The sequence below is a fragment of the Pan paniscus genome, chromosome 5, assembly GCF_029289425.2.
Source record: "Pan paniscus chromosome 5, NHGRI_mPanPan1-v2.0_pri, whole genome shotgun sequence".
Taxonomy (NCBI): domain Eukaryota; kingdom Metazoa; phylum Chordata; class Mammalia; order Primates; family Hominidae; genus Pan; species Pan paniscus.
Window position 1 is genome coordinate 38,816,789 of NC_073254.2, and position 23,830 is coordinate 38,840,618.

At 39.4% G+C, this 23,830-nt stretch overlaps 1 protein-coding gene across 1 annotated transcript in view; it reads right to left on the bottom strand.

The window, feature by feature from the left end:
* Positions 1–23,830, bottom strand: part of DCDC2 (doublecortin domain containing 2) — a 189,410-nt gene that overhangs the window by 6,267 nt on the left and 159,313 nt on the right. Inside the window, exon 10 of the mRNA XM_008976792.4 lies at positions 2,571–2,873. Coding sequence (XP_008975040.2) covers positions 2,571–2,873 — 303 coding nt within the window. The remainder of the gene's footprint in view (positions 1–2,570; positions 2,874–23,830) is intronic.

The following is a 23,830-nucleotide window of genomic DNA, read 5'->3' on the forward strand; positions in this document are numbered from 1 at the left end:
TACATGGAACAAAATGTTACACGGTGAACAGAATTTCTAGTCATTTTATTAGTAGACAGTCCTTCTGTAAAAGTTAATTATTCATTTTTAACTTACAATTCACATAAATTTGGTTTTTCATATATTTCGGTATGCTTAAAATATACCTATACTAATATGTTAGGGAGAACAAGATAAAATATATCATTGTTATAAGAAAGAGATGAGTCAAATAAGATTAAATCTCTTTGTGAGTAACTGCTCTGTTACTAATCCCTAATTAGGCCGGGCATGGTGGCACGTGGCTGTAATCTCATCACTTTGAGAGGTCAAGGCAAGAGGATCGCTTGAGTCCAGGAGTTAAAAACCAGCCTGTGCAACACAGGGAGGGAGACTTCCTCCATATTAAAAAATATGTATATATGGCCTGGCATGGTGGCACCTGTGGTCCCAGCTATCACAGGAGGATGAAGTGGGAGGATCACTTGAGCCCGGGAGGTCAAAGCTGCAGTGAGCTGTGATCACGCCACTGAACTCCAGCCTGGGTAGCAGAGTGAGACCTTGTCTCAAAAAAAAAGTCCCTAATTAGATGTTGTCTCAAAAAAAAATCACAAACTAGGCACTTCCTTATTTGAATTCCCAAGAATTTAGATTCACTCTCATTACATACCACAGGCCAATGCCAAATTACATAACCTTGATCTTGACAGATGCCCAATTCCTATCAAAAGCCTATTTTTCCCCTTCAAAAAAATATTCGTCATAATTGGCAAATAAAAATTGTATGTTTATAGCATACAAAATGATGTTTTGAAATATGTATCCATTGTGGAATGGCTTGAGTTAATTAACATACACCTTACCTCACATACTTATCTTTTGTGGTGAGAACACTTCAAATCTGCTCTGTTAGTGATTTTCAAGTATACAATACATTATTATACTTTAGACACCTTACTGTACAATAGATCTCTTGAACTTATTCCTCCTTTCTCACAGAAATTCTGTATCATTTGACTAACATCTCTCCAACCCTGTACTCAGTCCCTGGTAACCACCATTCTACCTTCTACTTCTATGAGTTTAACTTTTTTTAGATTACACATATAAGTGAGATCAAATGGTATGTGTCTTTCTTTGGTTGGCTAATTTCACTTAACATAATATCCTCCAGGTTTATTCATGTCATTGCAAATTACAGGATTATTTTTTAAAGTTATATTTATGGAAGATGGAAGGACAGGCAATCCATTCATTTCTGTAAAATCTATTTATGTCATATGTTGAATTAAGCTAGACCACTGGAAAAAAATCATGCTTGGATCTTACTATCTAGTCCCACATAGAATTACACTTTGATTCCATTTTGTAAGCTTCATCAAAAGCCACTACAACAAAGAGTTGTATGAAACCTACTATTACAGGTGCCATATAAATGACGCTGAGGACTATGTAGAAATACCTATGGGGAATTTCTTATAGAATAGGACTGTGATTATCTCATCTTGAGAAAAGATAAGAGACATGCTGAGCATTTTCATTTAGATGTTAAGAACATTTTGAATAACTCATATAGTGGATTGCAGATAACTTCGTACTGTTACTGAAACCTGGCCACCAGAACATTTTGCATTTTGCCACCGCTAAACTTGCTTTCCCTAAGCAAGATAAATCAGATGCATCAATAATAAATAATCAAGTAGACCTCAGTGATCATAGTGGGTATTAGGAATGAGTAGTCCAAGGCCCACTTCAGCAGTTACAGCCTTGAGGGAGGTGGACCTTGATCTGAAGGATAGACAGGAAGGGATGGGATAAGGAGATGGTGAGAATGTTATGGAGAACATCCTGCCTCTTATGCTGTGAGACTGAACTTGAGCCTGGCAGCAACAGGATCATATTGTCCCATGGAAGAATGCCAGGACAGATGAGTATCCAACTCCAGGATCAGACATGGAAGAACAGGCTAGGAAAAGAGAGATTTCACCAGATATTACTTTTTCTGTTCTCTTATTTTCACCACATATTTCTTTATCCTCTCTGTATAATAAATAGAACTGTATACTACCCAAGTGCCTAATGTGTTGAACGCTTAATTTGATTAATCTATTTAAAGTAGAAAAAAGCAAACTAACTTCAGTACTTCTAGAGATCAAAGAAATCACTCATAATAGAGAAAATATTCCTTATTTTATGTCTAGGTCTCACTGGTCTTGATATTCTTTTTTGGTTTCTACCTTCTCTGGTCTTAACTTATTCTTACTTTTTTATATTTCTTTCTTGGATTATGTATGTTCTTAGAAGGCTCTGTACATTTTCTTGTAAAACTAGGCAGGAGGTAGATAGATGGATGGGTGAATGGCTAAATGTATGAATGGCGGAAGGGCAGACACGAACTGTCAGGTCAATGGCAGTAGTTGTTAAATGGTTGAAATAACTAGTAAATAAAGGGATTAAATGGTATTGGATCTTTCCTACTCAACCACAAGTGGTTTCAATACAAGTCCTAAACACTTAATTCTTTGAATGCACACATGTACACACACACATATTCATGCATTCACATAAGCAAGCAAAAGCAATAGAAATACCTCATCTTGTCCACTGCCAGCTCCTTGAGACTTTCTTTCCTTGTCTAGGACCAGTTGAAGCTCATTATTAACCTGCTGCAGCTCCTCACCATTCTCCTCATCGGTGCCTCCATTTACACGAGCAGGGCGTGCCTGCTGCTCACTGTGATCCAGAATCTCCTTGACTTGCTCAGGGACATCTGTAGCCTCCCTACCTCCTTCCTCTTCAAGGTCACCATTCATTCCTGAAAAGTCTTCTTTCTGTTCTGCATCCTTGTTTGCCTTCTCTCCATCTTCTTCCTCGTCTACTATTTCTGCTGGCCTCTGATGGATCAAAAGGAATAATGGATAAAATAAGAAGCATAACAGAACATTTCCACTGAACATCATAGTAATGTAATACTTATATTACAGTCAAGTAAAACATTCTTACATTTGCATAGTACTTTACAGTGTAGAATGCGTTTACGTTTACTGAGTACCTACCACATGCCACATGTTACAAGCATTCCCTCATTTAATCCTCACAACAATCCTTTGAAATTGGTATCATCCCCATTTTGCAGATGAGAAAACTAAACAGGTAGAGCCCAAGAGCCCACAGAAAGAGCCAGAGTTTGAACTAGGCCTGTGACTCCAGAACCAGTGCTCGTACCCCCCATGGCAGATAGAAAGCCAAACCGCAAGGTCCTTGGCCAGTGTCTAGTGAAGCACCTGGCCCAGAGGAGGAGGTTTAAAAAAAAAAAAAGTCTTTGTGGAAAGATTGTCATCCTCAAGGCTAAGGATGAGGGCAATGGCACCAGGCTGTCAATTCATGTTTTCTGACGTGGAATGTAGACAGCTTTCCCCACAATGCCTAAGGAAGCTGACAGCTTATCTCTAAATACAATAACTGATTTTCCTGCAGATCTAAGGTCAAGAAACTATATGTCCTCTCTGTAAGAATAATAAATGCTGGGGGCCAGGCACAGTGGTCACACTTGTAATCCTAGCACTTTGGGAGGCCGAGGCGGGCAGATCATGAGGTCAGGAGATCGAGACCATCCTGGCTAACATGGTGAAACCCCATGTCTACTAAAAATACAAAAAATTAGCCAGGTGTGGTGGTGGGCGCCTGTGGTCCCAGCTACTCGGGAGGCTGAGGCAGGAGAATTGCATGAACCCGGGAGGCGGAGCTTGCAGTGAGCCCAGATAGTGCTACTGTACTCCAGCCTGGGCGACAGAGCAAGACTCCATCTCAAAAAAAAAAACAACAACAAAAAAAAAAAAAAAACAAGGGGTCGGGGAGGGAACAGGAGGCCAGCTTTCAGAGCCAAGACTTTGGAGAAAAACCCAGGTTCAAGTCCTGACCAGGCACTTACTGGCTATTACCTAACTTTGGTGAGTTTCAGATTCCCCATTTGTAAAATGGGAACATAACAAAACTTCCATGAAGATTAGAGAAAAGTTATATAAAGTGTCATAGTTTCTGGCACATCACAGATCCTAAAAACCATGGAAATCCCTTCCCATTTGTTACAATACATTCTCTCCTGGAGCCACCATATTTCTTCAATGCTATCAATAAAATAACACGGTGTTTTTTTTGTTTTTTGAGACAGAGTCTTGCTCTGTCGCCCTGGCTGGAGTGCAGTGGTGCGATCTCCGCTCACTGCAAGCCCCGCTTCCCCAGTTCATGCCATTCTCCTGCCTCAGCCTCCCGAGTAGCTGGGACTACAGGTGCCCGCCACCATGCCCGGCTAAATTTTTTGTGTGTTTTTTAGTGGAGACGGGGTTTCACCGTGTTAGCCAGGATGGTCTCGATCTCCTGACCTTGTGATCCACCTGCCTCAGCCTCCCAAAGTGCTGGGATTACAGGCGTGAGCCACCACGCCTGGCCCAGGGTTTTTTTTAATGATAGGGTAGAATGATTTATTTGGTGTTAAGATCTCATTATTGCCTCTTTCTAGCTACCTGACATTGGACAGGTCACTTAATTCTCCTTCCCTGTAAAATGAGAGTTTGGAACCCAGTTAGCCCTGACCCCCCTTTCCAACTCTAGAAGCCCATCTCTTCTAACTGACCAAACAATTGACCAAACTTTTTGTCATTACAAAAGTTAACATAATGCTTTCAGTTTTGGAAGTAAGGAAGGAAATGAAGGGGAGAAGACTAAAAGTTCAGAAAAAAATTCCACACATTATTTTGAAGAAGAAAGAGTTGGAACTAGTAATAATTCTTATCTTCTGTCAAAAATAAAGTCTCAGATTTAATTACATGATACAAATGTGTATTTTTTAAATGAAGGAAAAAACTAGTTGTTCTTAGATATTGAAAAAACCACAATGTTTGTCATTATGCAGATTAAAAGACACCGTGAGCCTAGGCTGTTCAAATGTTATTCGGATGCTTAAGGTCAAATAGCAGAGAGTCCTAACTATCCCTCAGCATGTCGTCAGGGTGGGTCCCTCACAAAGGCAGAACGATGGACAGAAACTCAGGTCCAGAGGGGGATGGATCTGCCAGCCAGTGCTAAAAGGCAAAAGATTTATGAACATAACTCACAATGCTTGGTAAGAAGTTTCTGGTGTTTAATGTATGTGACCTAAACGACTGAAAGTGAGAAAAGTCTCCAATCTCTAACAAAGAGAATAACATTTCCAATCTGCCCCACCAGACCCATCTCACCCTCTCCTCAAAGAGAACAAGCTAAGCAAGGCACTGAGATACAGACACTTGAGGTGATAAGGAGAGGAGGGCTTGGCAAGGGAAAGATGGGTGTTGTCATTATAAAAACAGAACGGAGGAGAATACATCACACATGAAAATGAGTTGCATTTCTATACACTAACAATGAACAATCTGGAAGGAGATTACAGAAACAATTTCATTTACAATAGCATCAAAAGGAATAAAATACTTAGGAATTAGCCAGTGAGGTGAAAGACTTGTGCAATGAAAAATACAAAACATTGCCAAAAGAAAATTTAAAAGACATAAATGGAGATATGTCCCATGTTAATGTATTAGAATACTTAATATCATTAAGAGGTCAATATTATCCAAAGTGATCTACAGATTCAATGCAATCCCTGTCGTTTTTTACAGAAATAGAAAAACCCAACCTATAAGTCATATGGAATCTCAAGGGACCCTGAGTGGCCAAAACAACTTTGAAAAAGGACAAAGTTGGAGAATTCCCACTTCTTTATTTCAAAGCTTACTGCAAAGCTACAATAACCAAAACCAGAGTGGTCCTGGAATTAAGACAGATATATAGACCAATGGAATAGAACAGAGAGTCCAGAAATAAACCTTCACACATACGGTCAAATGGTTCTGATAAGGGTGCCAACACCATTCAGTAGGGAAAGGACAGTCTTTCAACAAATTGTGCTGGGAAAACTGGATATCTACATGCAAAAGAATGAAGTTGTATCCTTACCTAACATATGTACAAAAAATAGCTTCAAATGAATGAAAGACCTAAATGTAAAACCTAAAACTATAAAACTCTTAGAGGAAAACGTAGGGCAAAAGCTTTTTGGCATTGGACTTGGTGATGATTTCTTACATATGACACTAAAGACACAGGCAACAAAAAAATACATAAATGGGACTTCATAAAAATTTTAAAATTTTGTACATCAAAAGACAATACCAACAGAGTAAAAAGGCAACCCATAGAATGGGAGGAAATATTTGCAAATCATTTATCTGATAAAGGCTTGATATCTAGAATATATAGAGAACACTTAAGACTCAACAACAACAAAAAGTCTCATTCAAAAATGTGCAAAGTACTTGAATAGACATTTCTGCAAAGAAGATATACAAATGGCCAGTAATCACATGAAAAGATCATCAACTTACTAATAATTAGGGAAATACAAATTAAAACTGCAATAAGATACTACCTAACACCCATTATGATGACAAGAAAAAAAAAACAGAAGAAAACAAGCGTTGACAAGGATGTGGAGAAACTGGAACTCCTGGGCATTTTTGGTGGGGATGCAAAATGCTACAGCCACCTGAAAAACAGTATGGTCATTCCTCAAAAAGTTCAAAATAGAATTACCATATGATCTAGCAACTCCACCTCTGGGTAAATATCCAAAAGAACTGAAAGCAGGGACTTGAAGAGATATTTGTATACCCGTTTATAGGAGAATTATTCACAATAGCTTAAAATGTGGAAGCAACCCAAGTGTTCATCAAAAGATGAGTGGATAATCAAAATGTAGTATATCCATACAATGGAGTATTATTCAGCCTTACAAAGAAAGAAAATTCTGATGCAAAATGCATGAAACAGAGATATTATGCTAAGTGAAATAAGCCAGTCACACAAAAAGACAAATACTGTATGATTCTACATGTGAGGTATGTAGAGTAGTCAGAATCATAGAGCAGAGAGTAGAATGGTGGTTGCCAGGTTGAGGGAGGGAGAAATGGGGAGTTCTTGTTTAATGGGTATGGAGTTTCAGTTTTGCAAGACGAAAAGAGGTTTGGACCCGGTTGGTGGTGGTGGTTACACAACATTATGAATGTGTTTCATACCACTGAACTGTATGTACACTTAAAATTGGTTAAGATGGTAAATATGCCATTATGAGTATATTACCACAAAAAGAAATAAAATGGAGCAGAGGAAATGTACTGAGCCAAAGATTACATTCTGCATCGCTGAAGAGCAAGGATTTCTAGGGAGTTCAGGAAAGGAGCCCACACCAGGAAGTCAAGACTTTTCCTTTACCAAGACACTAAGGCAGAGAGGGGACTTCCAAGGGGGAAGAAGGTATAATAAACCAGCTCAGAGAAAACATGGCGGATGGTTCCCCACGAACAAGTCAGAAGAAGCCAGGAAAAGCCCTGTGGACCCTTGGCCCAGAGACAAGTTTCCTTCCATGGACTCTGCAGAATAACATACGTGGTCATTGTGGGACCCTGAGAGACACATAAGGGACTCTCACGCCTTATGACTTCAGTGATTGGGCCAAGGGCACCCATCTGTGTTAAGCAGTACTGAGAGTTCCCGGCATTCGGAGATAAATACCACTGTCTCCGAGATGAAAGAGCGCAGAGCACAATGGGCAGGAAAGATGCGTAAACAAATCACATTACAATGTGGAATGAGGCGAGAAGCAGTTAAGGGCATGTGTCGGGAAAGGAGTGGGTTGTTTGGCCATAGAGACTTCTACAACTCTGTGTCTACAGTGTTTGCAGGTAGTGACAAGTGAGAAAGGCGGGGCAAATAGAAGTGCAAAGGCTGAGCACCGCTCTGTGCCAAACATCACACGCAGCATTTCATGCAACTCTCACAATAGCCCTATGAGTTGTTTCTTATACCCGTTAGACAAAGAGAGTAAATGAGAAATCGCATCACACTTCCCACATCACAGGGCAAGTGACCAAGTAGGGCTAGGGTGTAAACCAAAGGCAGTCTTGTCCCAAAGTCCTAGTATCTTTCCTTAAATTAATAACCAAACAAGTTGCTACAATAAGGACACTCACGTGTACTTTCAATGGCCAGAACATATGAGATCTGCAGTAGGCAACATTACTTTTACTGTTTAAAGAATTACTGACCTGAGGCTGGGCATGGTGGCTCACGCTTGTAATCCTAGCACTTTGGAGGCTGAGGCAGGAGGACTGCCTGAGCTCAGGAGTTCAAGACCACCCTGGGGACAACATGATGAAACCCCGTCTCCACTAAAATACAAAAAATTAGCCGGGCTTGGTGGTGCATGTCTGTAATCCCAGCCACTCAGGAGGCTGAGGCAGAATTGCTTGAACCCAGGAGATGGAGGTTGCAGTGAGCCGAGATTGCACTACTGCACTCCAGCCTGGGCCACAGAGAGAGACTCTGTCTCAAAAAATAAAAAAATAAAAAAAAAGAATTACTGACCTGAAAACAAAATATTTTGGGAATTTCTATCACTGACTTTTGGTGTGATCTAGGAAGGAAACATTATTATAAGAATTGTCTAGCAGAGTACCTGAAGCAGTATATAACAAAACTCCCGAAATACTGCAGTACTAATGGCCAATAGGAACAGATTTCTTTTTAAATTACCTCTGAAAATTGGATAATTATAAATCACTCTCCTAGAAATGGTTTTGATCCTTACTGTGCCTAAACTTGCCCTATTATTCAGAACAACTTTGTTTTAGTTTTAAAGAGAAGTTGTGTAGCATTTAATAAAATAACAAAAAACTCATAATTTACTGTAACTTTTTAGGATTCTGGATATGGTCTTCGCCTCTCTGAGAACATATTACCAGTGCTTGCTGAACTATGTTAAGACAAAATGCTTGCTGAACTATGTTAAGACAATCACACCTAAGTAAGAAAATGTCTATTTTCCTCTTCTGACATCTGGATTTATACCTAAAAATTGCAAAATAATAACATATTAGTATTTAGTTTTGTATTTCTCAGCCTTACCTCTTTCTTTATCCAGAATTCCCAAACACTTATACATTTTTTTCTCCTTTTAATGCAAACGGCTGGCATATACCCTAATTTCTTTTTAGGAAAGAAGACAACTGGCCCTAAATTCAGGCCCTGTCTCGTAGTTATTATTACCACCAGTACTAACAAGCAGTATTATGCTTTCATCCCATTATTCCTATTAGACTTTCCCGGCACAGCTATTTTAGTAGTCATCAAATGAAGCCACATCTGGTTAGTTCAACTTTAAGAAATGCAAGATTATGGTGTTGAAATACCAATTTGATCAATTTAAATAAGACGGTAACATTAGTTAAAAGGCTTATAAACCTTTAAAATATCCTGAGTCTGGAACAAAATTTATTATTACAACGACACTACAATTCAGGGCAAAAAAATAAAAATGCTGCTATGACAGATCTGTAATGAATAAATGAAAAGCAATGTGCTTTTTGGTGTAATCTCCTTTGAAGCAGACATTAAATTATTAAAGATGTTTCCAGTGTATACATCAATCAAATCATCCCCAGAAGGAACACTGGGTTTTACACCCATCCATACACATACACATACACACACACACACACACACACACACACATACACACACATATACACACAGATAAAATCTATACCACGGTGACAGTCTGCAAAGAAGGAAAAGGGCACTCCCTCTATGTAACTATTCTTTAGGATAAAAAAGAAATACAAGAGGCAAAGGAGGAACAAGTTGCACCCTTCCTCCATCCCCTTCACTCCTCTCTCACAGTGCTGTAGCAAAACTACTGAAGAGGAATCTGGTACCACTCACACAAACTCAGAGCTATCACCAGCCCTGGGAACTTTTAGTCCATTAAGACTGTTGGGTCTGATTCATATGGACTAATCATCCTCACTCTCAGTTATGTTTATTCTTTGCTTCCAAGTTCTTTGGCATCCATTTTTCACAACACATTTACCATCCAATAGCTTTTTGTTGTTTCCAAACTGCTAGCTATTAATACTTGCAGAAGTAATACGAATGTACAAACAAGAGATACTAAACAAGGATAATTTCCATAAATTAGTATACGCGCTTAAGCAACAAATGACTCTATCTTCCATTGGAATGACAGGTTGGCAGTAGCCAGTTATGGATGTAATATGTAATGCCAAACATTTAGGTAGCATATTGTGCTTCTTAGAGCACTTTCACATGCAGTTTCTCATTTTATCTTCCCAACCTGTGGGCAGATGTGATTATTATTTCCATTGTATAGAATGGGAAATTGAGCCAGAGACATAAAGCAAGTTGCCAAAGGTTACATGGCCAGTAGATGGAAAATATCTTTCATCAGCATCACAAACACACATACCTGTATGCACATGCATGCATGTGTGCACACACACACTTCTTATTGAAGAACAGTGGTCCTCAGTAGCTGAAAAACTGGTCGCCATGGTAACAAGGCACCTGGCTAAGGCCAACCTCTAATCTATAACCAATGGATAATGAGGCAGAGGGGCTGCTGGGCTGAGGTGGGAGCCATGTCTCTGCTTTTCTCCCCGCTCTACTCATCACTGATCATGTTTCTTACGGACTCAAACTTGAAAAGCTGACTCTACTCCCTGAATATTATCCATCTGTTAAGCAGCATCAAATTAGAGACAAACCCCATCTTCTCACTTTTGGGGGCTGAATTGTACCCTCCCTCACAATTATTATGTCGAAGTCTTAACCCCAGTACCTCATAAAGTCACTGTATTTGGAGGCAATTTAAGTTAAAATTGGGTCATGAGGGTGGCCCTAATCCAATCTGACTCATGTCAAGCCAAGAGAGGCCTGAGAACAAACCAACCCTGCCAACACCTTGATCTCAGACTTTGGGCCTCCAGAGCTGTGAGAAAATAAATGTCTGCTGTTTAAGTCCCCTAGTCTGCAGTGTTTTGTTATGGTAGCCCTAGCAAACTAATATACTAATACCTTCCCTCCCCAGCCCCACACATGCTCATACTAATACTCTTTCACCTCCCTTCCCAACACCCTCACTCTCCCATCCCTCCTCTATTTCCTTAAAAAAATAGGGAAGTTGGGTTCCTCAACAATGGAAAGAGGGATGGCTGGATGTGGCAGGGAAAGAAGGCCAAACCCAGACCTTCCCAGACAGAAGTTTGGAGTGGGGATAGTCCTCTGTGGAAGAAACTGAAAAGAGCCCTGGGCCACGGGCTGTGCCATCCTATTACTCATGCTGTTCCTTACACCTTCATCCAGGATGCCCTTCCTTCCTCATGGGTAGAACCACCTTCTCCAGAAAGCCTTCCTGCTCCCTCAGGTGGCCGTCACTCCTCACCTGTGCCCTCCTAATACTTGCTAAGATACCTCTAGTACATTCTAACCACACTGTGCAGTTATTCTCTATTTATGTGCAAAAAAAATAGTGAACATAAATTGCTATTGAGTAGATACCCCCAAAATATTTGGAATGATTATAGAATAACGGGGAAATATCAGCCCTGGCACTATGGAGGTCTTCTGGAAGTTTCTTGAAGTAAGGGCTTTTTGTTATTCATCTTTGTTCCCAACACCACTGACTCTGGATATTCGTCTTGAATAAGACACAAATGTGCCTCCCACAGATAAAAGTCAGCCTCATATGTGCCTTCAGGAAGGCACTGATGACAAGGCTCACATTTATCCAGAGCTTGCCAGGTACCCGGTGCTATGGCCTAAGCACGTCATATGCATAATCATATTTACACTAACCTCACAACAATTATTTAAGAAAAACACGATGGTGATCCTAATTTGCAGATAAGGACACTGAAGCACAGGGAATTAGGTAAACTTGTCCAAAATTCTCCAAGTAGTGACAAAACGATTTGAATTCTTTGACCATTGGATTGTAATAACTATTTTCCTAAGATAAAGTACAGAGCAAAGACATATTTATGTTAAATTCAATGTATGTTCAAGAGTTACTTCAAGCCTAGTGGCTCCAAGACCAGTGCCTCACTGTCACCTGGGGACCTTGTCAAATGCAAAGTGTGAGTCATGAGTTCAGAGCCTCTGCATCTCTCTCAGCTCCTGTGATGCTGACAATGCTGGTCCCCAAATGACACTGTGCACAGTAGGGCTGTAAATCATATATAATGCAATATGCTCATGAATATGCCACTTAAAAAATCATTTTGGGTTAACAGTTCTCACTGTAATAGTGCCCTGAAATCATGCCTCTTTAAATGAAGGTGGTGTTTTTATCTTAAAAGTTACTAATTTACTGAAAGTTGGAAGACAATGGAAGGACTGACTGTTGACAAAAAGATTTCTGGCCATAAAGACAGTTCTACAAGATTTATTCTAATTACATCACCATGCCACTGTTTAAGAGTCAATGTCATAAAAATAAACCCATCACTGCAAAAGCAATAAATCAGAAAGGTTTTTTTATATTTTATATTTTTATACTTTATGCTCAAAGTCTTCATATCTCCCTGACATTTACGTCAATTTTCAGTCAATTTTGTGATGAAAATTTTTGAGAGAACCTGTTTTCAGATAGAAATTGTTTCTCTAAGGAGTACATATATCTTGAGATTTCAGGACTAGCTCATGCCTATGAGTAACTGTGGAATGCTATACTCTTTATAAAGCACAATTCTTCTGTTTTGCCGGAGTCAAAAAAGGGTATTCATTATACTCTATCTTAAATCCCCATTAAACTGATGTACATAATGGTATAAACAATGATCGCAGAAGTCATTTAAACCTAGATGATTCCAGCCTCACAGCCTCTCTGGCACGCATCCAGAATGCAACTAGATTAACGGGCATGTTACACATATTAAAAATATATGTACAATTACAGACAATATGTACCCTTAAACAGAGAGGTTTTTATAAGACAGGACTTCTACCTTTAAAAAACACATTATTTATTATAAGTAATTGCTCGTAATATTTATTATTAGAAAAGCTGTACCAGCTTTTCTCCTTGACACCAGCGTTGGCATTTTGAGTGTATTTTGCCTGAGTTTGCCTCCATGTGTATCTTGCTATTTATTTTGTAACTGACATTCTGAGAAAATGGCTGATTTGTATGGGAAGACAGAAAAGGTCTGGTAGTTATTTCCTCTGGCTACATCCTAGCAGGGATGGGGCTCAGGGGAAATCGTTAAGTATTCAGGTTTTCTAGAGAATATGCATGCAGTTACTAAGGTTAACTCAGGATTCCTGAGTGGTAAGGGGAAAGAAGATGGAATATGAAAATTATATGGAAATAAGCCGCAAAACACTGAAAGCATCAATTACTTGGAAGGTATTTCCACAGGCAGATGGGGCTGCCCAAATGACTTACACTTTAAACTCATATCACACCTCTGACAGTAACAGCAGCAACAAAAATTAAAAACGGGGAAAGCCATCTAAAGAGAGACCACAGCTCATGTCCAGCCCACTTTAGCAGTAAATGTGATATTTCTTATATTTACATCAGAATTCCTGAGGGATATTATTTTAATGTTTAAGGCATATACTATCATAAATAACAGCACAAATTAGAATTTTTTAGTCAAGATATCCTGTCTCACCACCCAACCCTCCTCCTCATTGCCACCCATTAGTTCTCTCTCCCTAAAATAACCTAGACCTAGAAACTGGAGATCAATAAAAATGAAAAAGACTACCTTAGATGTCCATTTTTTCCATGTAATATTTATGAAGTTTCAAATTTGGGAAAGTGTGTGGATTTGTTATAGGTTTTGGGGTAGAAGATATTTCTGTGGATTTTATGGCAGCATTCAGGCATAGATGTTGAAAATACAGAAGTTATCGTACTTGTTTTTATTATTTCTGTTCCCATGGAAACTAAAATCATCTCCTATCCAAGTTGAATGAGGTGTTTTGAAATAATCAGTTTCAATTTTTTATGATGGCAAAGTACCACTTCTTGCTTTCAGCTTTCAGAGGCTTACTTTCACAGAAAAAAAAAAAACGGTTTAGATATGATTTGAAGCCACAAAGACCTACAAAAAGGGTGGTTATATTCAGAGACACGACCCTGTAAGTACAGAAGAAGAGTGAAGCTGTGGCCAGTCACCTGGAAGCTGTCTCACCCAGGTCCCTTTAAGCCCCACCAGTTCCTGTGACACCCATATGAGAATATATGATAAACTGAAAACATACTTAGATGGCATGAATATATTTAATCATCAATAAAAAAAATTCTCATTGTTCAATTCCCACCTATGAGTGAGAACATGCGATGTTTGGTTTTTTGTCCTTGTGGGGTTGGGGGAAAGGGGGAGGGATAGCATTAGGAGAATATACCTAATGTAAATGATGAGTTAATGGGTGCAGCAACCAACATGGCACATGTATACGTATGTAACAAACCTGCACGTTGTGCACATGTACCCTAGAACTTAAAGTATAATAAAAATATATTAAAAAAAAGAAAAAAGTTCCCCATTAAATTTTCTCAAGTTAGAAGTAAATGTTGATTTTCTTTCATTTATATCAGAAATCCCTGAGGGCTACATTTTAATGTTTAACACCATTTCTATCATTTAAATACAAGTCTACAAACATGACGCCACAAAAAGCCTTACTGACAATGCATAGACAAATTAAGAACTCTGATCATTCTCATTCTAACCCTTCCAGCCATGAGCAATGTTTGTTAATGCCTAATGTGAATATGATTCAATAAGAGTATATGACTTGAAAATAATGATAAATATACCATTTACACATAATCCCTTTTAGTTCAGAGATAGCAGTGAAGGTTGAGTGGCCCTCAGAATATGTTGCCATTTATGGGCTAATTAGAAGCCCCTCATCTTCTCACTTCTCTTCTTTAAGATGTACAGGGAGAGGACCAAACTGGAAGACAGGACCCCTGTGCTAATTCTACTACCAACGGATCATGTCTCTGAGGGAAAATGGCTTTCTCCACTGTGGGGTTTTGTTTCTTCAATGGCAAAATAAGAAGCTTAGGTCAGGTTCCCTTCCGGTTCTAAATATTTTATAATTGTTTAGTAAACGCATTTCACTGAAGTCGATTTGGGGAACCCGTCACAGAAAACAGCCTCCTTTATCTTTCTGCATATTTTATCGTATATGGAAAAGCAAGACAAGAAGCTCTTCATCTTACTTAACTTTCACAAGAGGAGCTGCAGGTAGCTGCTGATTCTCCATTAGTTGCAGGTAGAGTCAATGATGAGACCAAGTCAGAACATGGAGAATAAAACTAGGGCAACAGGCCTATTTGGTTTTTAAACCTATTTCTGGTTACAGCCTCTAAGCTGCAGTTTCTTTAAAATCACATTATATTATGTATGTGTAGACCAATGGTCACAAGTTCAAATGATCCCAGGGACAGGTCAAAAAACATAAATGTATAATTGAAAACAGACGATAGACATAGGGAGTGCTGCAGCCTGTGGAAGTCTGAAGAACACATGGCCTGCTAAAGAGATGTAGATGTTGTTAGCCCTGTGCCAGCTAAAGAAGATTCCCTCATAGAAAATCTGCCCACAGGCTACCATCCCTATTGCGGATTCTAGGAAAACAGCTCTGATGGATCATTATGAAAGTGGTTTCTGGTTGAACACAGCAGATTGAACAAATGGGAGTTTTTTCTTAGCTCCCTTCTGACGCCCCTCTGAAGCATCAGTTAAGACAACTTTAAAAGGATGAACCCATAAGGACACAGAAGAGTGGAAAGGGAATAACAACCACAAAATTTGGGAGAGTAAAGCAAATGGATGTGGGGCAAATGGATGGATGACAGCAGACCTGAAGAAGCTAAAATGTGAGACTGCAGAAAGGGAAGCCAAGAAGCAAGCCTTTGCATGCTTAAAAACCTAAAGAAGGCTTGGGGATGGAGGCACCATCTGCCTCTGAAATAAGGGGGATAGATAACTGTGGCTAAAAATAGGTGTATTGGCTCAGAGTCTTTAAAAGAACCAAATAGATCCCCTGAGATCACCTCCCTTGAGAAATATGGGAGGTTTATTATCTGGAGATGTTGAACCTTAAGGAAACTAGACTCAAGTACAGCTCAGAACAAGGGGACTATACTGAAACTGAGAATAAATCTCTTGATCCATGCCTCCTTCTCACAGTCAGATCCCAAAATGTTGACACCTAGGTTCTTATCAACAAGGCAACAGATTGAAAGATTCCTCTCAAAGGATATAGACCCCAAAAGAGCAATACTTACAGATACTAAAACTTGGAGGAGGCCTGCCAATGAAATGGCCAAAACGAATCACCCTACAGGACACCTCCCCTACCTATGCACACAGTGCGTCCTTAATACCTCACTCTCAAATCTAACCAGACAGCCAAGAAAAGACTCTGACATGGTTACAGAGATCAAAACATAGAGACAAAGAAAACAAAAAAGGACCTCGGAAGAAAAAAAACATAGTGCAGGAAAGGAAAGTGTAAAATAATAGAACATCAATCCTCAGAGAAGAGGGAAGATATCACATTTATAAAACAAGAATAGGATGCTAAAAAAGGAACATTCAGAGAATGTGAAAGAGCTCTTAGATGTTAAAAATAAAATGACTAGGAAATAATCAAAGATAAAAGTTGAGGCTTTTATTTTTTTTAAGTGAGAGAGTTAAAAATCCACAGAGATGAAAAGTAAGAGAGACGATTAGATAATCACTTGGGGAGGTCCTATATTCAAATACCTGGACTTCTGGAAAGAGTAGGGAAATGAAGAGAAGAAAATTATCAAAGAAACAATTTTTTTCCAAAACTGAAAGCACATATTTTAAGAATTAAAAAGCCCATTGAGTACCCAGTCCGATAAGCAAAAAGGCCCATACCAAGACACATAATTGGAAATTACCAGAACACCAGGAACAAAGAAAATAGTCTAAAAGCCTTCAGAGAAAGGAAAAAGGGTTACATTTAACGAAACAGAATGCCATCAAACTTCTCAACTACCATTCTGAATGGAAAGGAAATTTGAAGAATCCCCTCACAATTCTGAGAGAAATTATATCAAACCTAGAATTGTATACTTCGCCATACTTACAGTCAAGTTTGATTAGAGAAAAAAAAAGATATTTTCAGACATGAAAAGTCTCAGAAAAATGTGTCTCCCATGAAGCTTTTCTCTGAAGGCAACTAGAGGTGAGTTCCACAAAAAATGAAGGTGTAACCAAGATAGAGGAAGACATAGAATCCAAAAAAAGAAGAGAACCATCCACCAAGGAAGCAAAGGAAATTCTCAAGATAATGGTAAAGAAAAATACCAGGATAACTCTGAAAAGCAGATCTAGAGAACAACTTACCAGCTTGAGGCAGCTGACTGGAAGGATTGAGAAAAAAATAAAATGAAGATTTCAGTATCACTGAATGTATGTGAATGTATCAAGAGGACAGTAAGTTCTTGCAGAGTTTGGAGATGGCTTAGTAACAGGTACATATAAAACAAAGCAAGTGGAAAAAATAGGTAATTATTAACCTAGGCAACAGGGAAAAAGGGTTACCCAAGAAAGGAAATGTAAGTAGAGTACACCTAAATGGTTCAACTAAGAATAACATTTACATAGTAGAAATAATGTATAGATATTAACCAAAAGTATTACAAAATTATAGTGGAAAGAAAAAAGAAAGGGAAAGGTATCTATATGTGTTTGTATGTATGTGGCCCTATTTTTGATAGGGGAACGAGTTTGGGAAAAAATCTAAATAATCATCTTCCATAGTAATTACATAAAAAGTTAATAAATCAAGATAAATACAAAGCAAGATAAATCCAGAAAGTTAATAAATCAAAACAAAATCAAAATTTATTTTATCAAATTTGAGATACCACCCAATTAAATGGATCTCCATTCTTTTATGTCATCTAAAATAAAAGAATTTTTTTAATTAAAAAGTTTAGTTAAAATCATTCTTAAAATAATTTTAAATTAAACTATGAGATGCCATCACTTGTAAGAACCAAGCACCTCAGATGTATTAAAATGGGGGAGGGGATTAGGAATATAGCAGTACTCCATGAGAAATAGCTAAACTAGTTCAAATCAGGTAACTGTATGAAACAGGAACTGTGGTGAGGAGGGGTGTGGGAAATGGCTGCTATTTTGTTACAATCTTTGTTGAACTGATTGACTTTTAAAAACGTGTACAATTCTGATTAAAAATAAATTTTAAATAAATAAGAAAATAGTATATATCACAACCTCCAATTTAAAAAAATTATTTTACTGTTTTAATGTTCATGATGCTGGGTTAAATGCTATTTAATGAAACTACTTAGCATAAAAACATTTTTCAATTCTCATTATTTTATTAGTCAAAATCAACTACAAATAGGAAAAGCAATAAAACAAACCAAAATCACTCCAAAGTTACTAGCTCCATCTTCCACTCGGGTCTGTCAAATTAAACAAACTCTAAAAATACAATTGTGTATTTGGTTATTTCATAGTTACTGGTCTGTGTTTCTGAGATGGTGAATTCTCTTGCCTGATCCTTAATTACTAGGGGCAGTTTACTTAATTAAAATGGAGCAGACTCATTTCTTACTTCCTTAGCTTGGAAAAGCACCATCATATAAATGGGGCGTATTGACATAGGGTCATCAGTGCCAGAGCAATCACAGGCATCTGCTAATCAGGCACTTGTTCCACTGCTGACGGCCAACCCCAGATTGACTTGGAACATGCATACACAAAACAGGTTAGTTTTGAAAGAGTATCTTAGGCTTATTAGACCTAAACTCACCTCTAAGAAAACACGTTTGTTCTGGCCTCCCTAAATGCATGCAAGAATGTGAACATTCTTCTGTCTTTCCATGGGTTTGGAAGTACTACCAGGTCCATCATCATTAATTTGTCTCTAACTAACGAAAAGAGTCTGGACCTTGGGGCAGAGCTCAGACTGTTTCTTAGCTGGAATTAGTCCACGATGCGTAACATACACATGCAAATACCCCTGTATGTGCACACACAAACATGCATGCTAGATGGTACCAGGAGAGGCTATCAAGGACTATGGAAGGTCTGAAGCTGCACTCTGCTAGCAAGAGACAAGTTAGCATGCCACAGTTTCATGGGTGCTGGCAGGAAACATGAGACCACTGAGTCAGTGACAAAGGACTTTATTGCTCACGCAATAGCAGTAGCCAAAATAGCATTTGCACCCAAGACCCAATTCCCACAATGAGAAGGGGGCTAGGTATGCACACATTAGTTTGCATTTTAGGAGAAGAACCTCAAGCTTAGGGAACCCAAACTCTTTTTTTCAAATATTGTTATTATAGTAAAATACATATTACATAAAATTTACCATTTTAACCACTCTTAAGTGTACAAGTCAATGGGATTAAATCTTTCACAATGGGAAGTAAACTTGCCTGACCTTTGCACCATAGGGAGACATTGTCTTTATCATACTGGGCAATAAAGAAACCCAGCCTTTGTCCCAGAACAGAGTTTCCCAATCTCAGCTCTACTGACATTCTGGGCTGCAGAATTTTTTGTTGTGAAGACTGTCATGTGCATTACAAGATAATTAGGAGCAGCCCTGGCCACCACCTTCTAGATGCCCATAGCACTCCCCCAGTTGTTACACCAAAAGTGGTCCCAGAAATCGCCATATATCCCTTTGGAGGCAAAATCACCACAAGTTGAGAATGATTGTTCTGGAAGACATCACTCTCTCTGTCTTCCAAGGCCATTCACTATACAAACATACCTAAAGAGATGGTCCAGAACAAAGCCAGCAGTGCCTCTGCTCACAAGATGGGCAGAATCACAACAGACCCATGGAGAATTGCCTCCCAATGAAAGCAAAGACTTCTAAAACTTAATCTGCTTCTCAAGAATGGATAAATAACTTGGCCAATTTGCACAAGATACTTACATATAGACATACACACACACACAGGCACATACAACTTCCTTCTTCAAGGCCCTCTGACTAAAATTACAACACAGATCATTTCGATGACAGGAAAACAGTCCAAAGACATTAACTAGCTAATGGCCTTAGAGAGAGTGTATTTAAGTATCTTTTCTAGCTAAGACAAGTAGTATACCATGACTATATTTCCTTTCTTAATTAGGATTTTTTTTCCTTTCTGGGTTAATAATTGGCTTTTTTTTTATGCAATACTCTCTCCTCAGATCACTTGTCTGCCTTTAAGTTGGATAGACAGCATTTAAGTCCCATTTCCTCTAATTAACATGGTACAGCCTTGAGCAAATAATTTCACCTCATGATCTCACTTCCTTTGTGTATTTATAGATAGGTAGATAGATAAGTAGGTAGATAGAATAAGACTGATAAGACTTGTCCAGTTTCTTTTTTGAGACAGAGTCTCACTGTGTCACCCACACTACAGTGAGGTGGCATGATCTCTGCTCACTGCAACCTCTGCCTCCCAGATTCAAGCAGTTCTCATGCCTCAGCCTCCCGATTATCTGGAATTACAGGTGCCTGTCACCACACCTGGTTAATTTTTTGTATTTTCAGTAGAGACCAGGTTTCACCGTGTTGGCCAGGCTGGTCTCGAACACTCCTGACTTTAGGTGATCCAGACCACCTCAGCCTCCCAGAATGCTGGGATTACAGGCATGAGCTACCACACCCAGCTCCAATAAGACCTATCTTACAGGGTTGTTTTCATAATTAAATGAAAGAAATAAAAATCCTTAGTCCAGTGCCTGGCACTCAGTAGGTACTTAATCAATGGTAACTATTGTTTAATGCAGATCACCATTGTGGGCTGTTGCAGAGTTGGTCTTACTATAATGAAACTAATGGGCTTTCAACGAATTTCTCCACACTTTTAGTTTTCCATATTTATAATATAGCTGCTTAGGATGTAAACGTCAGCAGACCATAGAGAATGGCTGTAACCTGACTTCATAAGCACCTCGTACTGAACAAATAAACTAGACAATCCCAATGTTATGACCAAGAGAGTCCAAGAAGAAAGTACCTTTGGTTACCTGGCTTTGGTTACCTGGCTTTAGTTTCTTCAAGCACATACCAATTTGTTGATATTGCCCAGCTTTTACCAATCTGTTTCTCAGTATCTCCTGCATACCTGCATTTTGATAAGCTAGCACTCACAAGTTAAATAAGAAATCAAGCCCTGCAGATGCATCCAAGGCTGTTCGAGCATTATCAGAGATCAATTTTCCCTCCCAACTCCCCTTCCTGAGGATCATCGAATGTCAAAGTAAAGAAATATCTCACAGATTTGCAAGTTGTTAAATAAGTGATTAACAGAGAGATTTCTCCTTTGCTAATAAGGCTATGATTTTCTCTTAATATTTGACATTTTGACTTTGGAATATAAATTAGTCTTGGTTTCTGCAGCTATCAGGTGTTGTATATACATGATGATCACTCTTCTTTGTCTTAAAATATACTATTTAATTATGGCTTCACAGAAGACTTAAAGTTTCACTTTCCCTCAGGAAAAAATACCTATAACTGGAGTTTATGAAAAATTATTAGTTATAGCTAATCCTGGATAATAAATTGGATTTTTGAAATCTGCGTGATTTTTACCACGTTAGGCTTTTCATCAGGAAGGCGACACTTGCAGAAAATGCCTGTGGAATCATCAAGCAGCAATTTCACTGCTGCACTGTTAAGACAAATACAACTGAGAAGATCATCTATGGAATTTGTCAGATGGTGAAATCTGCTTTTAGAAAAAAAATATCATATAGTAGTCAGAAGACAAGTGGTAGTTCCTAGTGACTTCTCCCCTTTCCTGAGTCTGGGATTATCATTTCCCCCTCCTCACCTAAACTCCAATCCTCCACTTAGAATTGTAAGGAAGCTTGATGTATTATATTAAAAAGCATAGCTGACTTTTATTTCTTCCATCATTTAGAGAAAATTAACACTACTTAGTCCATTCTATAAGCACATGTGAGTACGTATATACTCACACACACACACAACTCCTAGAAGTACAGTGTTCTACTGGCCTAAGAAAGAAAATCAATACACACAAAGCAAATATTTGACTTACATTTATACAGGAAATTCCTTTATGAAAAACAAATTCCAACCAAAACAATCTCAAGGACCCTAAAGGCAAGAATATACTGGCATTTTAAAAAAATGCTTTTCTGAAGATGGCCAAATAGGAACAGCTCTGGTTTGCAGCTCCCAGTGAGATCAACACAGAAGGCCAGTGATTTCTGCATTCCCAACTGAGGTACCCGGCTCATCTCATTGGGACTGGTTAGACAGTGGGTGCAGCCCACAGAAGGCGAGCTGAAGCAGGGTGGGGGGCACTGCCTCACTCAGGAAGCACAAGGGGCTGGGGAACTCCCTCCCCTAGCCAAGGGAAGCCCTGAGGGACTGTGTCACGAGGAATGGTGCATTCCAGCCCAGATGCTACATTTTCCCCACAGTCTTTGTGACCCGCAGACCAGGAGATTCCCTCGGGTGCCTACACCACCAAGGCCCTGGGTTTCAAGCACAAAACTGGGCAGTCATTTTGGGCAGACACCAAGCTAGCTACAGTTTTTTTTTTCATACCCCAGTGGTGCCTGGAATGCCAGTGAGAATGAACCGTTCACTCCCCTGGAAAGGGGGCTGAAGCCAGGGAGCCAAGTGGTCTAGCTCAGTGGATCCCACCCCCATGGAGCCCCAGCAAGCTAAGATCTACTGGCTTGAAATTCTCACTGCAAGCACAGCAGTCTGAAGTCGACCTGGGACACTCAAGCTTGGTAGGGGGAGGGATATCTGCCATTACTAAGGCTTGAGTAGGTGGTTTTCCCCTCACAGTGTAAACAAAGCCACGAGGAGCTTCGAACTGGGTGGAGCCCACTGTAGCTCCTCAAAGCCACTGGAGCCAGACTGCCTCTCTAGATTCCTCCTCTCTGGGCAGGGCATCTCAGAAAGAGAGGCAGCAGCTCCAGTCAGGGGCTCATAGATAAAACTCCCATCTCCCTGGGACAGAGCACCTGCGGGAAGCAGCGGCTGTGGGCACAACTTCAGCAGACTTAAACATTCCTGCCTGCTGGCTCTGAAGAGAGCAGTGGATCTCCCAGAACAGCGCTCAAGCTCTGCTAAGGGACGGACTGCCTCCTGAAGTGGGTCCCTGACCCCTGTGCCTCCTGACTGGGAGAAAACTCACAGCATGGGTCAACAGACACCTCATAACAGGAGAGCTCTGGTTGGCATCTGGTGGGTGCCCCTTTGGGACAAAGCTTCCAGAGGAAGGAACAGGCAGCAATCTTTGCTGTTCTGCAGCCTCTGCTGGTGATACCCAGGCAAACAGAGTCTGGGGTGGACCTCCAGCAAACTCCAGCAGACCTGCAGCAGTGGGGCCTGACTGTTACAAGAAAAACTAACAAACAGAAAGGAATAACGTCAACACCAACAAAAAGGACATCCACACAAAAACCCCATCAGAAGGTCAGCAACATCAAAGACCAAAGGTAGATAAATCCACAAAGATGACAATAAACCAGTAAAAAAGGCTGAAAATTCCAAAAACCAGAAAGCCTTTTCTCCTCCAAAGGATCACAACTCCTCACCAGCAAGGGAACAAAACTGGATGGAGAATGAGTTTGATGAATTGACAGAAGCAGGCTTCAGAAGGTGGGTAATAACAAACTCCTCCAAGCTAAAGGAGCATGTTCTAACCCAATGCAAGGAAGCTAATAACCTTGAAAAAAGGTTAGAGGAATTGCTAACTAGAATAGCCAGTTTGGAAAAGAACATAAATGACCTGATGGAGCTGAAAAACACAGCAAAAGAACTTCGTGAAACATACACAAGTATCAATAGCTGAAATGATCAAGTGGAAGAAAGGATATCAGAGATTGAAGGTCAACTTACTGAAATAAAGCATGAAGAC